Here is a 22,883-nt window from a genome sequence, read left to right on the forward strand (position 1 = left end):
ACTGTGCAAAAGCGACCACACTACCGGTCGAATCCCGGTTGGACATGTCGGATTTAATCGATCCAATCGAATTCGATCGCTCGTACGCGGACTTGCATGGTGTAGAGGGGGGCGTTAGCCTCTTGTTCTTGACATTAAAAGCATGCTTAACAAGAGGGTAGTAAGGAGACTGGTGGCAATACCAGACCCTTGCCAGTGCCAGCTATGTTTGAATTTATTGAATGTCTTGCCTAAATCTACATGTAGCAAGTCCACATTAGTCAGTAAGTATGTCACTGAGCTGCAAGTACATTTGAGATGATAGAGGATTATGCTAATTATTATAATACAGAATCATACTAATAATTAATACTGTAAATGGACTAATCAAATCTAGCAGTGAAAACATTGGATTGGTCCAAGCTGCATAGATTTGCAGTAACATTTTACTAGGTGGATTTGTCTGTGGCCTTTGTCTGTGGCACAGAAATATGGTGAAACAAAAATGCCTGTAGATGTCTCTGGCAGGCAGAGGTAGTTTTGTACTTAAACGCCTTTAGACTTCCATATGGAGGCAGAAACAGAAAAATCCTTTGTCTGCAGCAGTCTAAGGGTTAAAAAGATTTTTTTTTTAAATGAAAACTAAACAGACCTCTAACAATTGGTGCAAAAAGCACCATTCTGAGGTAAGACTAAGGCCACATACAGACATCAGACCATAGTCTTTGGAAAATGAAAGATCACAGACCAATCTTACCACCCTTCCTGTAGTATGAGAGCCATACTCTACACAGTCTTTTCTATGGAGCTGAACTCCACATCAGGAAAAAATCTTGGCAAGATGCTGCACACACAGATGCTGTACAGACACAAAAGATCTGTTCCTGCAAAAGATCTGTTCCTGCCAAAAATCCATTCCTGCAAATTGCAATGATAGTCTATGAGATCTGCAGATCATCATACACACATGATTTAACTGACATTCATCTGCAGATCAGATCCACCAGGATGGATTTTCAGATCTGCAGATGAATGTCAGTTAAATCATGTGTGTATGATGATCTGCAGATCTCATAGACTATCATTGCAATTTGCAGGAATGGATTTTTGGCAGGAACAGATCTTTTGCAGGAACAGATCTTTTGTGTCTGTACAGCATCTGTGTGTGCAGCATCTTGCCAAGATTTTTTCCTGATGTGGAGTTCAGCTCCATAGAAAAGACTGTGTAGAGTATGGCTCTCATACTACAGGAAGGGTGGTAAGATTGGTCTGTGATCTTTCATTTTCCAAAGACTATGGTCTGATGTCTGTATGTGGCCTAATGCTGGGTACACACGATGCGTTTTTTCCGCGCGATTCGCTGGATCGATTCGATTATTTCCAGCATGTTCGATGGGGTTTCGATGGATACAGCCGTCGATTTTGCATATTAAGTATGCAAAATCGACGCCTGTATCCATCGAAACCCCATCGAACATGTTGGAAATAATCTAATTGATCCCGCAAATCGCGCGGGAAATCGCAACGTGTGTACCCAGCATTGGGTCTCATTATCTGGGATAGAGCATGTCAAAGTTTATTGCTTATCTGCCCTCATTTTTTATGTCAAGGACCGCTAACCACTAATTGAATCGGGAGGAAAAAATCCCAGAATGAGTAACAGAACAAGAAAACAACAACAACAAAAAAGCACTTGTAACAACTATTTTTTTTTCCATATTGCCAGGTGAGAATTCTTTTGCCCAACTGAATCATGTACTAGTAGTCCTGATTGTAACACCAAGCATATATGAGGCAGATTTTAATACACCCACCAATACTATAGAAATGTTTCATTATAACTATACCTTGTCCTTCACCTTGTCCTTCATTTCCACCTGTTAATAACATGAATAGGTAATGATTACACGATGTTCATCTTCTGCTGTGGTCCTTATATTATTGGCATGCAGCGAAGCGGATGCGAGAGGTAGAGGAGAGACATGCATGCTGGGTGACACACTGGTGCAGACTGACCAACATGCAAGGAGTAAGTGTTACAATAGCAAAGATCAGCAGAGAAAGTTAATATTCAGTTTCTTGTTTAGGTCTTCATATTGCTTTTCACTATTTTAAAACAGATTTTATTTTATAAAGGGAAAAAAACTATGAAAAAAAGTAAGTTATGAGATAAAATTATACAACATACCAGATGATGGCTGCATGGCACGGCCTAGCAGAATTTGCATGCAAAAATAAATGATGCAGAATGAGTGGGATTCAAACAACTACGTCCCATAACCCACCTACTTCCCACCTTAAAGGACAACTGTAGCGAGAAGGATATGGTGGCTGCCATATTTTTTTTCCTATTAGGTAATATCAGTTGCCTGGCTATCCTGCTGATCCTCTGCTAATCCTTTTAGCCACAGACCCTAAACAAGCATACAGCATTTCACCTGTTTCTGACATTATTGCAGATTAGCTGCATGTTTGTTTCTGTTGTGATTCAGACACTAGTGCAGCCAAATAGATCAGCAGGGCTGCAAGGCAAATTATTGTTTAAAAGAAATTAAATATGGCAGTCTCCTTATTGCTCTCACTTCGGTTGTCCTTTAAGTTTACATAATTGTAAAAGCTGGACTATTGGACATATTTCAAAAACAACCATTGGAAAAATAAATCTGGGTCCTGTAATTCTCTGTGGTGAAAGAAAGAGTCAATAGTGACATACTATCGCCAACTATTCTCATTTTTTTCTACTTTAAGCTGGCCATAAAGACATAGGCAAACCTGAACTGCCCAGTGTTTTTGTTTCAGCACACATGAAGTGAGAGATTACATATTTATTTCCTTTTAACCACTTGAGGACCTAGCCTTTACCCCCCTTAAGGACCAGCGCTGCTTTTTCAGATCTATGCTGGGTGCGCTCTACAGCCCCCAGCACAGATCAAATGACAGGCAGAGCGACCAGACCGCCCCCCCTTTTTTCCCCACTAGGGGGATGATGTGCTGGAGGTGTCTGATCGCTCCTGCATGCTGTGGGTGGCGGGGGCACCTCAAAGCCCTCTCCACCGCAGGATTCCCCCTCTCCCTCTTCTCCCTCCCTTCCCGGAGAGATCGGAGGCTGCACAGGAACGGATCTGTTCTGTGCAGCCTCTAACAGGCTCCCCGCTGTCATGTGACAGCGATCCCCGGCCGCTGATTGGCCGGGGATCGCTGATCTACTACAACGCTGCTACTGTAGCAGCGTTGTAAAAATGTAAAAGCGGATTATTTCCGCTTGTGTTTACATTTAGCCTGCAAGCCGCGATCGGCGGCCTGCAAGCTAATCACGGAGCCCCCCGCCGTGAAATGACAGGAAACAGCCGCTCACGCGAGCGGCTGTTTCCTGATTAATTAGCCTGCAGCCGGCGACGCAGAACTGCGTCGCTGGTCCTGCAGCTGCCACTTTGCCGACACGCGGTATGAGTGCGCGTTCGGCAAGTGGTTAAACACTGGCTGGCTGTCCTGCTGATCCTCTGCCTCTTGCTTTTAGCCTAAAGGTGCGTACACACATGCGACTATAGTCGTTTGAAATGATTGGGGAACGATTGTTTCAAACGACGATCATTTAAAAAAAAACAGCCAATGTTCATTAAGTCAAACGATCGTTAAAAACAAGGGATCTGTCCTGGTGGATTTTTTTAAACGACAATCGTTAGCAAAAGTAGTACATCGTTAAGAAACGGTCGTTCGTAGTAGGCAAGACATGCACACTTCGTTTTATAGTCACAGCACATTAAATTTTCCCCTCGTGATGTAACGTTCGTTCTATGATTGTGCCCAGTGACGCGTTGTATACTACATGATTATACCATCATTTTTATTTTAAAGAGACTCTGTAACAAAATTTTGAGCCTTATTTCTTCTATCCTATAAGTTCCAATGCCTGTTCTAATGTGGTCTGTCTTACTGCAGCCTTTAGTAGTTGCACAGTCTCTGTAATAAATCTTATCTCCTTTCATCTGTCGGCTTTGTCGGGCTGAGGCTGGAATGTGTGGAATGTGCAGCACTGCTTGTCATTGGCAGAAGCTTTACACACCCTCTTCAAGCTCTGCATGAGTCACACAGTAAGCTGTTCTCAGCGTATCATACTCTGGTTAGAAGCCATGTCATTTGTTTGTAAACACTGCCTAAAACTGTTAATTACAAGCCAGGATTGCAGCAGGGAGTGGCAGAAACAGCACAGAGGGGCCCAGGAGAACATACTAAAGAGAATGGTATGCTTTTTATTGTAAGAATTTTAGAGTACAGATTCTCTTTAGTTTTACAACGTAACGTACGTTTTGAACCGTTCGTTAAGTGCGCGGAACTTGCTATGATGTAACTTCCAGGAACAGTATGTGATGTTGTTTCGGATCGTTCGTTAACAAACGATCAGATCGTTACGCACCTTTAAAAGCTAGGTCGTTCTTTTGTCAATTAAAAGATCGTTCGTCGTTCACAACGAACAATCATTGTGGTATGTGTGTACGTAGCTTTAGATGCTGAGCAAGCAGGCAAATCAGTTGCTCTAACTGATGTCTGACTCGGATTAGTTTCGGGCATGTGATCTAGATACTACTGGAGCTAAATAGATCAGTGGGACTGCCGGGAAATTTGCATTGTTTAAAAGGAAAAAAAATATGTCGACCTTCATATTCCTCTCACCTCAGGTTAAAGTACTTCCGAGGTCAAAAAGAAAAAAAAATTATCTGTGTGCATTCTTTCTCCACAGAGGACTCCATCCGCGTCCTCCATTTCATTCCGCTTGGTTTAATAGTTGTTTTCCGGGCCCCGGTCGGGTCCCGACCCCACCCCATGGTCGGTTCATCTTTCCCCGCCCCGCTTAATATGGCCACCAAGCATACCGCAGCTGCGCAGTCCATATAGACGTGAGTGCGACTGCGCAGCTTTATTGCCTCCCCCAGCCACACTATGCGGACTGCGCAGCCACACTATGCGGATTGCGCAGCCGCTGCATACTTGGCGGCCATATTAAGCAGGGAAAGATGAACCGACCCGACCAGGGGCTGGAAAAAGACTAATAAACCGAGTGGAATGGGGTGGGGACCCAACCAGGGGCTGGAAAATGACTAATAAACCGAGTGGAATGGGGACCCAAGCAGGGGCTGGAAAACGACTAATAAACCGAGTGGAATGGGGTGGGGACCCGACCAGGGGCTGGAAAAAGACTAATACACCAGGCGGAATGAAACAGAGGACGTGGATGGCGTCCTCTGTGGAGAAATAATGCACACAGGTTTTTCCCTTTATTTTTCGCTTTTTGACCTCGGAAGTCCTTTAAAAGAATAATTTTTTCAGTGTTTTGTTTAGCTCAACTCTCTAGTGGTTCAGATCCTTCTTGACTGGCTGAAAAAAGCATCTTCTGGTTCTTTTTTGTTCAATCAAGTACCACTAAGGCCCGGTTCACATTAGCGTTTTTTTTTGAGGAATGTAACCGGAACGTATACTGTACAAACGGAATGGATGTGAAAGGATCCAATGGTAACCTATGGATCCATTCACATGCGTCCGTTGGTACGGATACGTTCCGTAAGTTCCGTTCCCAAAACCTAAAAAATGCTGCAGGCCCTAATTTTCAGGACCGTTCTGCCCAGCGGAATGGAACCGGACAAAAAATGCTGCAGCATTGGGGCAATGGAAAATTTCTTCACACTAGTGAAGAAACTGACCGTTCCACAGGGGATGGGGGGATGTGGGGATGCAAACATGAGCGGCAGGAGGGTGAGGGAGGGTGCAGCAGCCGGGCGGGAGGGTGGGTGAGGGAGGGTAAAAAAACATACCTAATGCTCTTTTGAAGCTGGCGGTAGAGGCTTCCGTCTTCTTCCGTGTCATGTGACTAGCCTCTACCACCGGCTTCAAAAGTGCATTAGGTATATATTTAACGGCAAACTGAGTGAAAACTGATCCGATCGATCTTTCCATTTGGCAGTGTGCACAGAGCCATCCGGATCTGGTGAAGCGGAGACCGTATCCGTCTCACCGTATCCGTTTGGCTCAAAGCGCTAATGTGAAATGGGCCCAAAGTATGGTGTACCCCTTGGTTTAACAAGTTGACCACTGAGGGTTTTTTCCCCTTAAGGACCAGAGCAATTTTCACTTTTCAGCGCTCTTCCCTTTCATTTGCCAATAACTTTATCACAACTAAATGATCTATATCTTGTTTTTTTTCGCCACCAATTAGGCTTTCTTTGGGTTGTACATTATGCTAAGAATAATTTTATTCTAAATGCATTTAACTGGAATAATTAAAAAAAAATGGAAAAAAATTCAGTATTTTTCAGTTTTCAGGCATTATAGTTTTAAAATAATACATGCTACTATAATTAAAACCCACACATTTTATTTGCCCATATGTCCCAGTTATTACACAGTTTAAATTATGCCCCTATCACAATGTATGGTGACAATATTTTATTTGGAAATAAAGGTTTATTTTTTTTTAGTTTTGCCTCCGTCACTTATTACAAGCACTTATTTGCAAAGAAAACAATAATATACCCTAAGGGCCCTTTTCCACCAGCGCATTTGCGCTGGCTGAATCGCAAAAACGCAAACCGCTAGCGATTTTACAATCGCTACGGTTTGCTTTTTAACATGGGAATCGTGGTAGGTCATTTCCACTACCGCGATTCGTTTTTGCGGGGAACGCGAACGCTCGGCGGAGCGATAATTGCCGCGATTTTGCTATGCAGTGCATAGCATAGCAAAATCGCGGCCGCGAACGTCGGGGAATCGCCGGTAATTGCGATTCAGCAATCGCTAGCGTTCAGCGTGAACGCTAGCGATTGCTAGTGGAAAAGGGCCCTCAAGACATACATTAAAAAAAAAGTTAAAGGGATACTGAAAGGGGGGGGGGGGGTCGGGGGAGAATGAGTTGTCTGTGGGGGACCACTAGAAGCCCTGGGTAACTTCAACTCATTTTCCCCCGACCCCCCTACAGTATCCCTTTAAGTCCCTAAGTTAGCTATTTATGTATTTTTTTTAAATGTCTTTTTTTTAATATGCAAATGGTTTATTTTGGTCACAATCTGAGAGTGGGGGAGGTTAGGGGTAATTTTAATGTGAGATGCAGGTAATTTTTATTTTAAAAAAAAAATGTATGTAGGTAAGTTTACTATTTGGCCACAAGATGTACCCACGCTTTTTCTTCCTGTACGTACTGTCAGTACGTGAACAGGAAGTGACACAATAATTACTTTCCTTTATCAATGACCACAGCATCTCATTGTTGCCGGTGGCCATTGATCACGAGCCCTTAGTTTGGGAACTGCGTTCCCATTCACTGATCTGTGGAGTAATGGGCAGCGTCAAGAACGTCCGCGGGAGCTAGCAGTGGTGGTAGATGAATATGAAGTCCTTCGGGACGTAGATATACTGCACTAATTAAACCTGTCCCCTTTGCTATACTGTACATACTACCTTTAAGCCCTGTCTACACGGGGAGATGTTGTGGCGATCGGCGGCCTCTTGCGCGTGCCCGCCGCGTGTGCGCCGCATTCGATTCCCCGCTCGTCCCCGCTTATCTTCCGCTTCATTCCCTGCCATTGTCCCCTTGCGGGGAGCGAGCAGGGAAGCGGCGGAAGCAAGATCCGTCCTGTCGGATCTTATCAATCGAGCCGCATCAGCGGCTCGATTGATAAGGAGAGTCGCGGCCGCATCTACGTGTGTAGATGCGGCTTTAGGAAAGCGTGTTAAAAAGCAAGGGTTATTTTTGAGGCGATTCCGCCTCAATGGAAGGTGTAGGAAAAACGCAAAACGCTCACCGAATTGCTTTGTACAGCGATTGCGTGAGCGTTTTTAAGAATAAATACATTGGCCTCAATTCACTAAGCAGATTAGACTAGTCTACTGATAGATTTTAGCCTACTGATGGTCTGGTGTAAATCAGTTGCATCAAGAGGGAATTCACTAATAATTACCGAATGTTTTAAACCTGGTCTAAAACATTTGGTAATTAGGTCGGTAAAGCAGGGGAAATGATCAAAAGATGCAATTGACAAACGAGTAGCTATGACTGACATCCTTCTCCTCTGAATGCAGCCTTCTCCTCTGATGAGCTCTCCTCTGGATACAATTACATTTCTGTAGAATTAATTCAAAAGGTTCCATCCTCATGTCTAAAATACCTCATAAAATTACTTTACCAACAGAAATCAGCTGGTCTAATCTCGGTCAGAAAAACTAGGTGTGGTAACTCCTTGTTTGCCTTTGTGAATTGCATCTTTTGAGCATTTCCCCTGCTTTACTGACCTAATTACCAAATGTTTTAGACCAGGTCTACAAACAGATCTAAAACATTACACCAAACCATCAGTAGACTAAAAAACCATCAGTAGACTAGTCTAAACTGCTTCGTGAATTGAGGCCATTGTATTTATTATTTTCCGTATCAAAGAGTTCACTTCCTGACTGACATCAGGAACTGAAAAAAATGCAATCGCTATTGCAAAAATAACAACCAACGCACAGAAATTGTGGGAAAAAAATGTGTCAAAAAATGGCCACGCGAGTGGAACGCAATGGGAACGAGGCCTCAGAGGCATTGCAAATACTGCAATGCCCTCTACACAGACCCTCCAAATAAGGGCCTGCACCACCTTGTGATAGCACAGATTTTTTAGATCTGTCTGATTGTTCCCTACTAAAAAAAACTGTACTATAGGCTGTATCTGGGGGTGCCTCCAGGCATGGAACCATTACCTACCCCAGCTGGCCATAATGTGCCTGATCAGGTAACGTAGGTCATCTCAAGTCTGTTTCCAGATGTATTACCACTTGTACAAATACAGAAAATTATAGAAACATATGTTGTAGATGCACAACTGTTTCCCCAATAGAAAAAATATATAAAAGGTAATACTAGTATTTTGCAGTACTCAGAAATGAGTTTAAAAGCAAGTAATCGTTACAATGGCAAAGCAGAAAAAAGCTTTAAGAAATAAAATGACAAATAATTTACAGCGCAAGCACAGCTTTTAGCGCCATGATGTTCATTCTGCACAAGGCTCATGTGAAGAGGTGTGGCTTGTAACGCACATCACGCATTCAGAGTTTAATAGTTTGCAAACTGAAATCAGTAATAATGCATAGTTAGCTTGAATTGTGTTTAGTATATGCAAACGTCACACAACATGTGCACTTGTGGCATAAAGCATCGCTTAGTGGTCATTTCCAATCAAAAGTGGCATTGCAGTTCTATAGACTTTTCAGAGTCACCCACTAGTGTCTCTTCGTTAGTGGCAGCATTTTCCCATCCCAGGCTTTGCCCGTTTCGGCTCGGTTCACTTTGAGAACCTTTAGCTTACGTTCTGCTCCGATGTGCGGAACGCAGCAGCGGCAGCAATGCTTTCCCGATGGGAAAGTTCACATTGCTCCGTTCCGCTCATCGGAGTGGACGTTCCCAACATGTCGGGACCTTGCGTTTCAATGTGAACCGAGCCTAAGGTGCCCATACACCTCTTAATCTAACACCAGACCAATGAACAGGAGGGAACTACTGCGGCCCATACACTACGGCATAAAATCGATTGGAAATCGTCCTAGTGTCGCCTGCCATGATTCCTCATGTCCCTCTGTGTCTGGCTGAATTGTACCACGTGACACTGGCACATGTAGTGATGTCAGTACATGCGGCGCTGCCACGTGGTACAAGCGCTTGCGGTGGCAATTCAATAAGAAACGGGAGTTCGTCAGGTGTTACGCCGGCAGGAGAGGGGAGTTGTCTCCCCATTCGCCATGTGCCCGGGCAGGTACTTGTACACTTAGTAGGTAGACCGGCCGAGGGGCCATCGGGTGGCCATGTTGCAGCATCATCTGCCAGATTCAATCAATGTGATCCAACTGGCCAGATATCGATCTTGAAAACTGGAAGTATGGGCATCATTAGAGCACTCCAACCTATTCTCCCAATATACTAAAATAAAAGCTGAATAGTATGAATGGTACCAACAGTGATGAAAATGGCAGGTATGCAGAGAACTAAGAAATGTTGCCACTGGATTCCTTCAGACACGAGAGAAACCATTAGGTTGTTTCACTCACTAGAATCTACAAAATACAACTGAAATACCATTTTAGAAAGCAAATGACAAAGCAAGTCTTCCTGTAAAGGAGAATATTTCACTTACCACTTGATTTCCCGTCGTGACCTGGAAAAACGACAAAAAATCCGCATGTAACATACCGCATGTATTGCAGAGTTGCAATTAAACATTTAAAAATGACATTTGTGATGAAAACTTTGAGTTACAGAGTACCCAGCAAGTTCATGGTGACCAGAACTCCCAGGAGTGTGTAAGGGGCTAAAAGAGACCAAAAAGCCCTCTTACTAAAATGTTATGAAAAACAGAAGAAATTGCCTTCTTAAAACAGAAGGTATATGCAATTATTCAGGTTGGAGTGAGCTCTGAGTTGTCTCCCAGTGCATCACTGCTGAATATGCAAATCATCTCTTTGATGTCCCTGCAAGATAGCCACACCTCCAGAACCACTGTAATGCAATGATGTGTCAGCTTGTTAATTATACAGAGCCACAATAATCCAACATGCATACAGCCTGTTTCAGATTGAATGATCCTCATCAGTGCATGGCATGGATTATTATGGCTCTATGGGGTAGAACATGAAATACCCAGAGTTACAGATTACCCAGCAAGCTCATGGTGAACCTGAAGGAGTGTGCAAGGGGCGAAAAGATGAAAACTTTGAAGAGAACCCGAGGTGGCATATGATAATCCTAATAGGATTATCTGCTTGCTTCCTATTGGTGGAAGCTAACAGATGCGGGGTGCGGCAGGGGGAGCCTGGAATCCAGGCGGAGATGGTAGAGGCTGACTGACAGCCTCACATAAATAAAGCCAGCTAGCGACAAGCAGATTGTCGCTAGCCTGGCGATCTTTCAAGGGGGTGCAATAGGATTATCATATGCCACCTCGGGTTCTCTTTAAAGGGACTCCGAGCTCTACTTAAAAAGTAAAATAGTACTCACCGGGGGCTTTCTTTAGTCCAGCGCTGGTCGGGAGGTCCCACAACGGCGTCCTGGCTCCTTTTCTAGGCCCCGCTCCGGAATGGCTGGACGGCGGCAGCCCGGGCGACACTCGGCTGAGTGTCGGGCTGCTCCTTCCGCGTATGACGCAGCTGACGTCACACGCCGGCCGCCTCGCGTCATCACGGCGGGCGGCGTGGCAGTACGGCGCATCCTATGCACGCGCTAAGTCCCATAGGCTTTAATGTTCTGTGCAGTGTGCGCGTAAAGTTTTACGTGCTAAGGGGATTTTCACAGGCGTGCTAACAGTTAGCACCGCTTTGTGAATCAAGCCCTATAAGTTCTTTTCTGAGCTCTCTTTGCCATCCAGAGCTTTCTAAAAAGCTTTTTAAAAAAACACTCCCATTGATTTTCATTAAAATCGTGGTAAAATTGTGTGATTTTATCACGATCACGATTTTAGTCAATGGGAGCGTTTTTTAAAAAGCTCTCAGAAAGCTCTGGAGGTCAAAAAGCGCTCAGAAAAATTAAAGATGTAATCTAACTTTACAGTTTTTCTCCAGTTCTTGACGATGGAACTGGCTTCTGAATTATCCTGCTGGCTGCTGAATTGCATGTTGATTTCTCCTCCCCAGTGTATGGTAACAGCAGAGTAGTAGCCTTTACCTTCTGCTAAGAGTTACAATGAAGACAATTGCCTTGAGGATGTACATAGTAACAATATGCAAAATCACCTCTTGCTGTGTGGTATGCAGTGGAACAGGAACTTGCACTGCACAATAATGTAGCAAGCCTCATACGGATGCCGTCCAGAACAACAGAAATGTAGTGTGCCCTTGGATAGGTTGCTTAGTAATGTGTCACGCTCAATGTGCAAAGGTGTTAAAGATAACCTGACGTGAGGGGAATGCGGAGGCTGCCATGCTTGTTATCTAGCAAACAATGCCAGTTGCCTGACTTCTGTGCTGATTGTCTGCCTCTAATACTATAAGTCACTGGCCCTGAATGAGCATGTAGATCAGATGCTTTGACTCTGGTCTGATTCCACTGGCTGCATGCTTGTTGCAGGTGTGTAACTCAAAAACAACTAAAGCTCAAAGCTCAGCATGACAGCCAGGCAACTGTCTTTATTTATAAAGAAAAGAAGATCATCGTATTCTTTTCATTTCAGGCTACCTTTAATACGCTAACATTTCACCTTGAAGGCCCTTTCACAATGGTGGGGTGCAGTGCTGAATTTTATCGCAGCTTACCGCTAGGGCAATGAAAGTGTATGGGGCAGTTCACATTGCCTGCGGTGCGCCGGGAATACCCTATCATACACGAGCGCATACCTATGTTACCATGTGGCTTCTGCTGCGACCTGTGGTGGACCGGAAGTCATGTAAGTCTATGGCGACACATTTTTTTTGTTAAAAAAAAAGACCGCCGCAAGTTTTCCGCGTTGTGCATGTGCAGAATCGTATTTTGTCAATTTACTTCTGTGCACGTCATCAATTCGGCCGCAGGAAGCTAGCATCACTTCCTGCTTGGCTTGCTGCCAGATGGGATTACCACATACTAACACGGTAATTCCCAAAGGCCAGTTATTGGTGTAGTGCAGTCCCCGGACTGCACCGTAACCGCCAATCCGTGGTGGCAAAAGGGCCTAAATGGAACCCGAAAGTGAGAGGAATATGGGGGCTGACATGTTTATTTCCCTTTAAATGATGCAGACTGCCTGGCTGTCCTGCTGATCCTCTGCCTCTATAAGCCATAGACCCTGAACAAGCATGCAGATAAGATGTTTATGACAAATCTGACAAGATTAGCTGCATGCTTGTTATGGAGTGTGATTTTTAGACCTGACTGACCAGAAAGATCAGCAGGATAGCCAGGCAACTGGAATTGTTTAAAAGGAAATACATATGGCAGACTCCACAGGTCTCTCCCCTCGGGTTTCTTTTAAAGTTACTGGTAAGAATACGCATTTAGGGCTGGTGCACACCGAGCAGCTTTTTCAGCGTTTCTACAGCCGCTTGCGGCTGCGGATACGCTTGGTCAATGTATCTCAATGGGGTGGTTCACACCAGAGCGGGAGGCGTTTTGCAGAAACGCATACTCCCGGGGTGAGGCATTTTTTGGATTGTGGATGCGTTTCTGCCTCAATGTTAAGTATAGGAAAAACGCAAACCGCTCTGAAAAAACGGCAGTTCTGAGCGGTTTTGCAGGCGTTTTTGTTACAGAAGCTGTTCAGTAACAGCTTTACTGTAACAATATATGAAATCTACTACACCAAAAACACTTCACAAAACCGCAAAATGCTAGCTGAAACGCTACAGAAAAATATCAAAAAGCGTTTCAAAATCTGCTAGCATTTTGCGGATCTGCTAGCGGTTTTTGGTGTGCACCAGGCCTTACAATGTGTAATTTCCACAGGTAAGGTTGGACATCACTGTATATTTAACAGAGTAAATAACCCAGGCACAAACACAGCAAAGGCTGACACAGTCACTTGCTAGATATTAGCATACAATAATGTATTTGGTATTTTAAACCAGATGTTAAGAGCTTGTAGTCTTTTTGCAGTCATGCCAATTAGTGATGCATTTGTGGTTATTTAAATATAAACATGTGGGCACTGTTGCCAAGCAGCGCGACAACACAGGAAGGAGAAAGAAGAAGCCAATGGGTGTGCTGTCAGCAAGACTGCGGTGAGGAAGTATGAGTAAAAAGAATACCATGATAAAATGATCTACAAACAATCAGTAACCCTCTGCGCTGACAGCACATGCGGACAACAGACAGGACCACTGACAGTAATCAAAGCAACTGAGAGTTGTCAACATGAAGGATTTTATGCTGGAAATACACCATGAGTTTCTTTGTGGACAGATGGCTTAATAGATATTTTCAAAAGGTCCGATTTGATTTCGATCATTTTTCTGATCAATTCTCTCATAGAAGTGAATGGAGATCGGAAAAACAATCTGAAGATCAATTTGAAAATCGATCAACCAGTAAATCTGCCAAAAAAACCATCTGTGTATTCCCAACATTACGTTTCCATAAAGAAAAAAAAAAAAGACTACAGCAGTGGTTCTCAACCTTATTAGCACATGTACCCCTTTGTGAGTCACCCCTAGGCAAATGTTCCCCCTACCGTAGAAAGCGTGCTATGGCGAAAAGTGGGCGTGGCCATTACATGATGTGGGTGGCGCCAAATACTAGAGAAATACAGGTAGTCCCTGGTTAACAAATGAGATAAGGACCGTGCCCATTTTTAACCCAAATCCATTCTCTTTTGTCCCCCTCTGTTCTCCCGATGCCTCTTTTGTTCCCCTGTGTCACCTCATCTCCCTTTGTTATCTCTGTTCCCCCTGTGCCTCTTTTGACCCCCTCTGTGTCACCCCTGTTCCCCGTGCCTATTTTCTCCCCCTCTGTTTCCCCTGTGCCTCTTTTGCTCCCCTCTAGGTCCCCCTGTGTCACCTCTTGACCCCCTGTCCTAGTTAGGTATTGGTGCCCCCCATATAGGTATCCAGGTATAGGTTCCCCAAAATAGGTAGCAAGGCATAGGTGCCCCCAGTATAGGTATCCAGCCATAACTATATAGGTTAGCAAGGTACAGGTGCCCCAGTATAGATAGCCAGGTACAGATGCCATAGTGTAGGCAGAGAGCTATAGGTGCTCCAGTATAGATAGCCAGGTACAGGCGGTGCCCCAGTGTAGGTAGCAAGCTATAGGCACCCCAGAATAGATTAGCCAGGTGCAGGTAGTGCCCCAGAATAGATTAGCCAGGTGCCGGTGGTGCCCCAGAATACATTAGCCAGGTGCAGGTGGTGCCCCAGAATACATTAGCCAGGTGCAGGTGGTGCCCCAGAATACATTAGCCAGGTGCAGGTGGTGCCCCAGAATACATTAGCCAGGTGCAGGTGGTGCCCCAGAATACATTAGCCAGGTGCAGGTTTTACCCCAAAATAGATTAGCCAGGTGAAGGTGGTGCCACAGAATAGTCAGGTGCAGATGGTGCGACAGTGTAGTTTGTAAGCCAATAGGTGCCCCAGTATAATCTTACGTAGCCCCGTTCCCGCGCACACTCCTCTCGCTGGGCTATCCTCCTGTCGCCGGGCTATCCTCCTCTCCCTGCGTCTTCCCGCTATGGTTACTTCCGGCAGCAATTCACTGACGTCATAAGAGGCTGCCGGGTAACCATCGCAACAGGACTCGAGGCGGCGACAGGGAGAGCCCGGACAGGAGGAGAGCCCGGCGATAGGAGTCCACGCAGGAACGGAGCTAAGTAAGTTGCTGCGCCTGTGCCTCCGAGCCTGCCCTGCTAACACCGACACTCCTAGGGGCGAGATCTGAAATTTTGTCTGCGGCCCCCCCTGACAGCTGCCAATGTACCCCCAGGGGTCTGCGGACCCCAGGTTGAGAACCACTGGACTACAGTATCTATTTTTTATGGTTCTGTCCTTGCAATTGGTCTTTTGCCTGATAAAAGGAGGAGTTGCCTCCTGAAACGCACGTAACAAATAAACCTTGTTATACCACACGGCAGCTGCCATAGCCTTTCTTACATGCACTACTACATTGACAAGTGTTAATCACTACTCCAAATTGCCTGTGAGCTGTTTATACAGTCACACAGAGCAACAGGGAGTTCTGGACATCCTCATTACTGCATAACACTTTGCACTAGTGCAACCTGCCATATAGCCTGTGGTGCAAACGCATAGTGCGGAACTTGCGCACAGTCCAGGCAGAGACCTGCAAAGATACAACCACGGATTCCAGCCATGCCTTCCTACGGAGGAGAATCTGGACACTGCCAAGCCTGGTCCCCGGCCAGATGGACACATGTGCAGCCGCTGGACAAACCTGTACAGGCTTGCCAGCAACTTTCTAAGGTGAGATTACTCCAGGCATCCCTGCCTTTTCTACCACTGGTTCTGAATGCGCTCTATTTCACACGCACACCATATGTAGCAGCCCTCAAGCAAGTCCCTGATTTTACAAAAGCACTCTTGTTTTATTTACAACTTAGCTGTAATATGATTGCAGGACAACAATCCCCCCCCCCCCCCCCCAAATAACACAGACCTAAATGCAATGGCTATTCCTCCTTCATGACGTGGCCTCTCAGCATTAAGCAATATTCCCTTACCTATAGAAATAATGAAAATTGCCCCCCCCCCCCCTTTATGACTGAGTATCCACCCAACATAAAATATTGTTCCCCTTTAATGTATTGGCAGTTCCCCCTGAGATTGCACTGACTCAATGTACTCCCCAGGGCTAATTAGGTGGGCGGTTTGGCGTATCATCGGCGATTCGGCGGGGGGCAACGTATCTCGGCCACAAGCAGTATGGAGTAGGGGAATGCCCACAAGTGCAGAAGCTGGAGTCCGACCTCTATCCCCCCCTCCCTCTTCCCCCGCTCAACCAGCTCTAGCCCACCAGCCTGACCACCTCCCCACTAGCCCATCAGCCTCACCACCACCTCACTAGCCCACCAGCCTGACCACCACCCCACTAGCCACCAGTCTGACCACCACCTCACTAGCCCACCAGTCCGACCACCACCTCACTAGCCCACCAGCCTGACCACCTCCCCACTAGCCCATCAGCCTGACCACCACCTCACTAGCCCACCAGCCAGACCACCACCTTACTATCCCATCAGCCTGACCACCACCCCACTAGCCCACCAGCCTGATCACTATCCCACCAGCCTGACCACCACCGCACTATCCCACCAGCCTGACCACCACCTTACTATCCCATCAGCCTGACCACCACCCCACTAGCCACCAGTCTGACCACTAGCCCACCAGCCTGATCACCACCTCACTAGCCACCAGCATGACCACCTCCCCACTAGCCACCAGCCTGACCACCTACCGACTCCACTAGCCACCAGCCTCACCACTTGCCTGACCATCTCCCCACTAGCCTGACCACCACCCCACTAGACACCAACCTGACCACCTACCCACCCCACTAGCCACCAACCTCACCACTTACCAACCTGCCCCACTAGCCACCAGCCTGACCACCCACCCCACTAGCCTGACCACCTACCCACCCACCCACTAGCCTCACCACTTACCCAACCCACCCCACTAGCCACCAGCCTAACCACCCACCTACTCAGCCACCAGCCTGACCACCTACCTACCCACCCACCAGCCTGACCACCCACCTACCCACTCACCAGCCTGACCTACCCACCACACTAGCCACCAATCTGACCTACCTCACTAGACACCAGCCTGACCACCTACCTACCCACCCACCAGCCTGACCACCCACCTACCCACTCACCAGCCTGACCTACCCACCACACTAGCCACCAATCTGACCTACCTTACTAGACACCAGCCTGACCTACCTACCCACTTACCCAACCCACCAGCCTGACGTACTTACTCACTAACCCTCCTTTTCCACCCAGCATGACCTTAGGGCACTTTTTCACTAGCTGCGATCCGTTTCAGAAAGATATAAATCACGGTGCTCATTTCCCACTAGCATGCGTCGTATTTTTCAGAATCACAATGGTTGGGCGATCGTGCACTGTTCCCAGCAGCTATATGGAGCAATCACGGGTAGCGTAAATTGTAGGTTGCATGATCGCAGCGCAATTGCGATTGCACCTCCTAGTGGAAAAGTGCCCTTACTTCCCCACCCGGCTACTTTTTCATGCCACCCGGCTGAAAAAAAAATTCTGGGGAGACCCCTGCTGACAGCTAATGAAAAAATGAAGCTGTGGCAAAAAAAAATGCAGATTATGAGATATTTTGGCCTATATCCTGTGCCTCAATAACTATTTAAGAATGATAAGTGAAATGCATACTTACCACTGGGATCATCATGGGGAACACCTCCGGCAGCATCAGCAAGATCATCATCCCCAAAAGCTTAAACAAAAACATTTGTAAATGTAAATTAAATTCAGTGATGTGAATAATTCTAAAGCTTTTGTAAAGTTCTGTGGGAAATGAATCTGTACTAAACAAATGTATGATTATGTCACCCACCCCTCCTTTGCAAGACACCCCTCCTTTGCGCTAGTATATGAATTGGCGGAATCCCAATACTTGTGGGATTTAATAAGGACAGTATGAGATGCAAAGGGTCGGTAAAAAATGCACTTCAGGAGCAAGGTGTCCGGTTGCTCATCTCATGGTATGCACTCACTAGCATAGAATTGGATAATCCTCCGCTAACAAAGTAGATGAGGCACCAATCCACCGCTCAACAATTTATTTGGCAACCCACGCCAGCACAGACAGCAGAAAGACACAGCCTTAAAGCAGTGATCTGCAAACTTGGCTCTCCAGCTGTTAAGGAACTAAAAGTCCCACAATGCATTGCAGGAGTCTGACAGCCACAGTCATGATTCATAAAGGCAAATGCATTGTGGGACATAACAGCTGGAGAGTCAAGTTTGCAGATCACTGCCTTAAAGGTATACTGTAAGAGGAGGTGGGGGAAAAAAAAAAAGTTGAACTTACCCGGGGATTTTAATGGTCCCCTGCAGACGTCCTGTGCCCTCGCAGCCAGTCACTGATGCTCCGGTCCCTGCCCACGGTTCACTTCGCAGGCACAGACTGTATTGCACCTGCGCAGTACACTCCTGGTGACGTCAGCAGGAGCAAGGAAGCGGCTGCGTGGGTGCAGTGGGTTTGCGACTTTAAATTCGCAAATTCCGGAAGTGAACCGGCGACGGGGCCTGGAGCATCGGGACTGGCTGTGTGGGCATAGGATAACTGCGCGGGACCATTAGAAGCCCCAGGTGAGTTCAGCTCTCCTCACCCTACAGCATTCCTTTAACAGCACTTTCAGGAATAATTCCGCTTCCTCAGAGACCATGTGATATTTTGGTGGTCTCTGAGAAAGCTGAATTATCCCTGAAATGGCTGTTAGGCCGGTATCCTCTATTGACTTTGTTTTACTACCTGTGCTGGTGTGGGTTCATAAATGAAAATGGTCAAGCAGTGGATATGTGCCTTGTCTATTTTCTTACCAGATGCTTGTGTAATCACTTCTGCTCCTTACAAGCTCCTATACCCCAGGGATTTTCACAGATTTTCATTAGATGCAATGTTTTTATTGGACATCTACTCTTTTATAAACCATGTAATAGTGTATGTTATTATGTATGCAGTCATTTAGACAGTTAAATGTACAAAATTCTGAGAGCCAAAGCAGATATTAGTAGACCTCATTTTAATTATGTAGGTACCGTTGTATTTTTTAGTTCAAAAATATGTATTTCTAAACCAAAGTTTTATCTCAAGTTTAAAAGTAATAGTTTATTTTGTTCTTAAATGATACAATTTAAATTTAACTGAAAGCCAATAGTATCCTTTCAATAAAATCCTAAAGAAACTTACAGCCTCCTCCTCCTCCTCCTCCACCACCACCTGGCTGCGGTTTGTTGGTTGGCTTCACTCCCGTATCTACGTAAAAGGAAGAAACAGTATGATAAGCTGATTGGGCATACACAGTCACCTGCATCCAATGTGATAACTTCAGTTATAACTAAGGCCCGGTTCACATTAGCGTTTTTCTGCGGCGCCGGCCATAAGGATCCGGCCATCAGGATCAGGAAAAACTGTCCGTTTTTACAGCCAGTGTGCTGTAAACTGTCAGTTTTCTATTTGTTACTATGTAGCTGCAAAACCTTCCGTGTCCGTTCCGCTGAGCAAAACGGTCTGGAAAATTGGGTCCTGCAGCATTTTTTCGTCCGCTCAGCGGAACGGACCACGGAACCGTACGGCTGGTTCCGGTGGCATACGCTAATGTGAACCGGGCCTTAAAGGACCACTCCAGAGAAAAAAAGGAAGCAGTTAAAATCTGACAGAACCAACAGGTTTTGGACTAGTCCATCTCCTCACAGGAGATTCTCAGCATTTTCTTTGTTTTCTAAGGGCTCGTTTCCACTGTTGCGGTGCGGAATCGCCTGGATTCCACCGCCGCACAAGTGGAAACAGCCTCATCCACTTACATTGACTATGCGAATCCGCATGCAGTGCCAGCATGCGGATTCGCTATAGTGGAAACGAGCCCTAAAGCATTTCCTGAACAGCAGTTGCTAAGCCTAACTGACAAAACCAAATGCAAGTAAGTAGTGAAGTTGACTGGCATCTTGCTGTTTTGGCAGTTAAACTGCCGTTCAGAAAATGCCTTTGAAAACAAAGAAAACCCTGAGAATCCCCCATGAGGAGATGGACTAATCTAAAACCTATTGGTTCTGTCAGATTTTAAAGGACCACTTTCGCGAAAAAAGTAGACAGTTAAAATCTGACAGAACTGACAGTTTTTTGGCCAGTTCATCTCCTCATAGAGGATTCTCAGGGTTTGCTTTGTTTTCAACAGCATTTTCTGAACAGCAGTTTCACTGCCTAAATAATAGGATACCAGCCAGCCTCCCTACTCACTTGCACACTATTTTGTCAGTTAGACTTTGCAACTGCTGTTCAGAAAATGCTGTTGAAAACAAAGAAAACCCTGAGAATCCCCCATGAGGAGATGGACTGGCCCAAATCCTGTCGGTTCTGTTAGATTTTAACTGCCTACTTTTTTTTGCGACAGTGGTCCTTTAATTGCAGATTTTTTTCTCTGGAGTGGTCCTTTACAAAAGTAATCAGAGTAAATAAGAAAATAAATAGATAAATACAACAAAGCAGCAGATTAAGTGGCCCTCGTACAAATCGGGCTCATTAAGCCACATCCAAAACTAAAAGAATGGTGATCATGAAGTGTCTACTTTTTGTTTATTTTTAATAAGGAAATGGTTTTCTTTCAGTGGCACATTCTAAAAATACTACATTAATGCTTAGGCAGGGGACGCACTTGCCTTTCAGTTTTGTACGCACGTTTTTCTGCATGCGTTTTCTGCACACCAAGTGTGTTCGTATTCAGAATAACGTGTGCATTTTTTCACAGCAGCTAATGCAATTGATAGAGAAAACTGACAAAATGTGCAAAATTATCCTGCAGAATGTCAGTTTTTCTGCGCATGAAAAACGCATTAAGTGTAAACTAGCGCACTGATTAACATGGATCTGGTGTTGGATCCTGTGCTGGATAATGACGTTACTGTACAGTGTCTAATCTGCTGCTTTATTTTCCCCTAAACCAGTGGCAATACCTAGGATAGACAAACCAGACCGGAGAGGAAAAAAACATTGGCAGGGACTCCATCTCAGCAGTAAAATTTGGCATGTAAGGGCCCTTTGACATACCGTATTTTTCAGAATATAAGACGCTCCGGACTATAAGACGCGCCTAGGTTTAGATGGCAAAACCCAAGGAAAAAAAAATGATACTAAACCTGGTGCATCCATGGTCCAGGAGCATCTTGTAGATGTTCTCCCCCCAAATGCTGTATCCCCATGTATCCTTCTGTGTCTCCCATGTGTCCTCTGGGTTGCTAAAGAATTCTGCCTAGCTTATCAGCCTAGGCTAAGCATCATAATACAGCAATATATTGTTATAGGGGAATTACAGTTAAAGTGTGTATCCTGAATCATTTACTACATTCTACTCTACAGCAATGACCAGATATTGGGTATTTGTAGCAGCAAACAGTTTTCAGAAAGATAAAAGGGAGCTGTAATTATAGGATAAGGAGATTTAAATCACAGTTTTTAGAGAGGGAAAATATATTTGTTGAAATCATATTTTAATAACTAAATGACCAGCCTATGGATAGCACTGCAACTCCTATTATAATAAACAAATGCCAAGGTTTGCCAGTGACTCACACAAACCTATTCAGTAAAGCTATGCAGAAAATGCAAAACTCAGTAATCCAACGCATATAATCAGGTCAGCAGAAAGTTGGGCTGTGACTGACTGCCACGGGTTACTGGAAGCACTGCATGCTGCTGCTCTGAAAAAGCCCACAGTCCAATAATTGCTGGAGATAATTTCCCAGTTTCCTCCATAGCAAATGTGATTTCTGCTATAGGCAAGAGTGTCACATAGAACACAAGACTGAAATAAAAATCCTCCTTTGTGGAGGGCAGCGATGATTTACTTACCTACGCTGGGCTTCTCCATAGCCCAATCTAAACGAGAGCATCCATGTTCTTGCTGTCAATGCTGAAGACTTGAAGTTCCTCCAGTCGCTAGTGCATGCTGGGAGATGTAGTGTTCCCGCCCATCACAATGCATGCTGGGAGATGTAGCGTCCCCGTCCGCCCCAATGAATGCTGGGAGATTTAGTCATTCATGTATTTACATCTACCGGATGTCCAGGAGATGTGATTACATGAATAACTACATTCAAAGGCAGAAACCTCCAGGTCTGCAGCATTGACAGCAAGAAGATGGATGCCCTTGTATAAATGGGGCTACGGAGCCGCTCCCCCCCCCCCCCCCGCGTAAGTAAATCAATGATGCCCCCCACAAAGCACACATCATTTAAGAACCTCCCTTAGGAGGAGGTTCAATTTAAATATTTTGACATAAGAGGACCTCAGTTCCCTTTAATGACAGCGGACTGAGCACCCCCCAAGCCACAAGACACAGACATGGTACATACAGATAGAGGAACACAGGCCTTACCTCCACCTAATGCGTCGCCTAAATCAAAGCCATCTAACAGAAAAAGAAACAAAAATTAGTAGCTTCCTTTTAACTCCCTTTTCCCTCTCCTTCCTGGATAACAGCTCAGACGTTTTCTGTCTGGCAGTGTCCTGAGCCCTTACCAGTGCTAAAGGATCTGCTCTCTACAATAATAATCCAAATATTTGTATAGCAATTTTCTCCTGTCGGACTCAAAGCGCTCAAGAGCTGCAGCCACTGGGACGCGCTCAAAAGGCCACTCTGCAGTGTTAGGGAGTCTTGCTTTGAACTCCTTACTGAATAGGAACTGACCCTAGCCAGGATTCAAACCCTG

General features: G+C 45.4%; 1 protein-coding gene across 2 annotated transcripts in view; it reads right to left on the reverse strand.

The window, feature by feature from the left end:
• The window catches only part of CD99 (CD99 molecule (Xg blood group)), a 106,121-nt gene that overhangs the window by 19,533 nt on the left and 63,705 nt on the right, over window positions 1-22,883 (reverse strand). Inside the window, exons 6-11 of one of the 2 annotated variants that reach the window (XM_068269936.1) lie at window positions 22,550-22,582; window positions 19,369-19,434; window positions 17,830-17,889; window positions 10,134-10,154; window positions 2,168-2,191; window positions 1,827-1,856 (exon numbers count right to left, since the gene is read on the reverse strand). In XM_068269936.1, the coding sequence (XP_068126037.1) occupies window positions 1,827-1,856; window positions 2,168-2,191; window positions 10,134-10,154; window positions 17,830-17,889; window positions 19,369-19,434; window positions 22,550-22,582 (234 nt within the window). The remainder of the gene's footprint in view (window positions 1-1,826; window positions 1,857-2,167; window positions 2,192-10,133; window positions 10,155-17,829; window positions 17,890-19,368; window positions 19,435-22,549; window positions 22,583-22,883) is intronic. The other variant, XM_068269937.1, reaches the window with a different exon arrangement.

This window comes from Hyperolius riggenbachi, chromosome 2, assembly GCF_040937935.1.
Source record: "Hyperolius riggenbachi isolate aHypRig1 chromosome 2, aHypRig1.pri, whole genome shotgun sequence".
NCBI classification, from domain to species: domain Eukaryota; kingdom Metazoa; phylum Chordata; class Amphibia; order Anura; family Hyperoliidae; genus Hyperolius; species Hyperolius riggenbachi.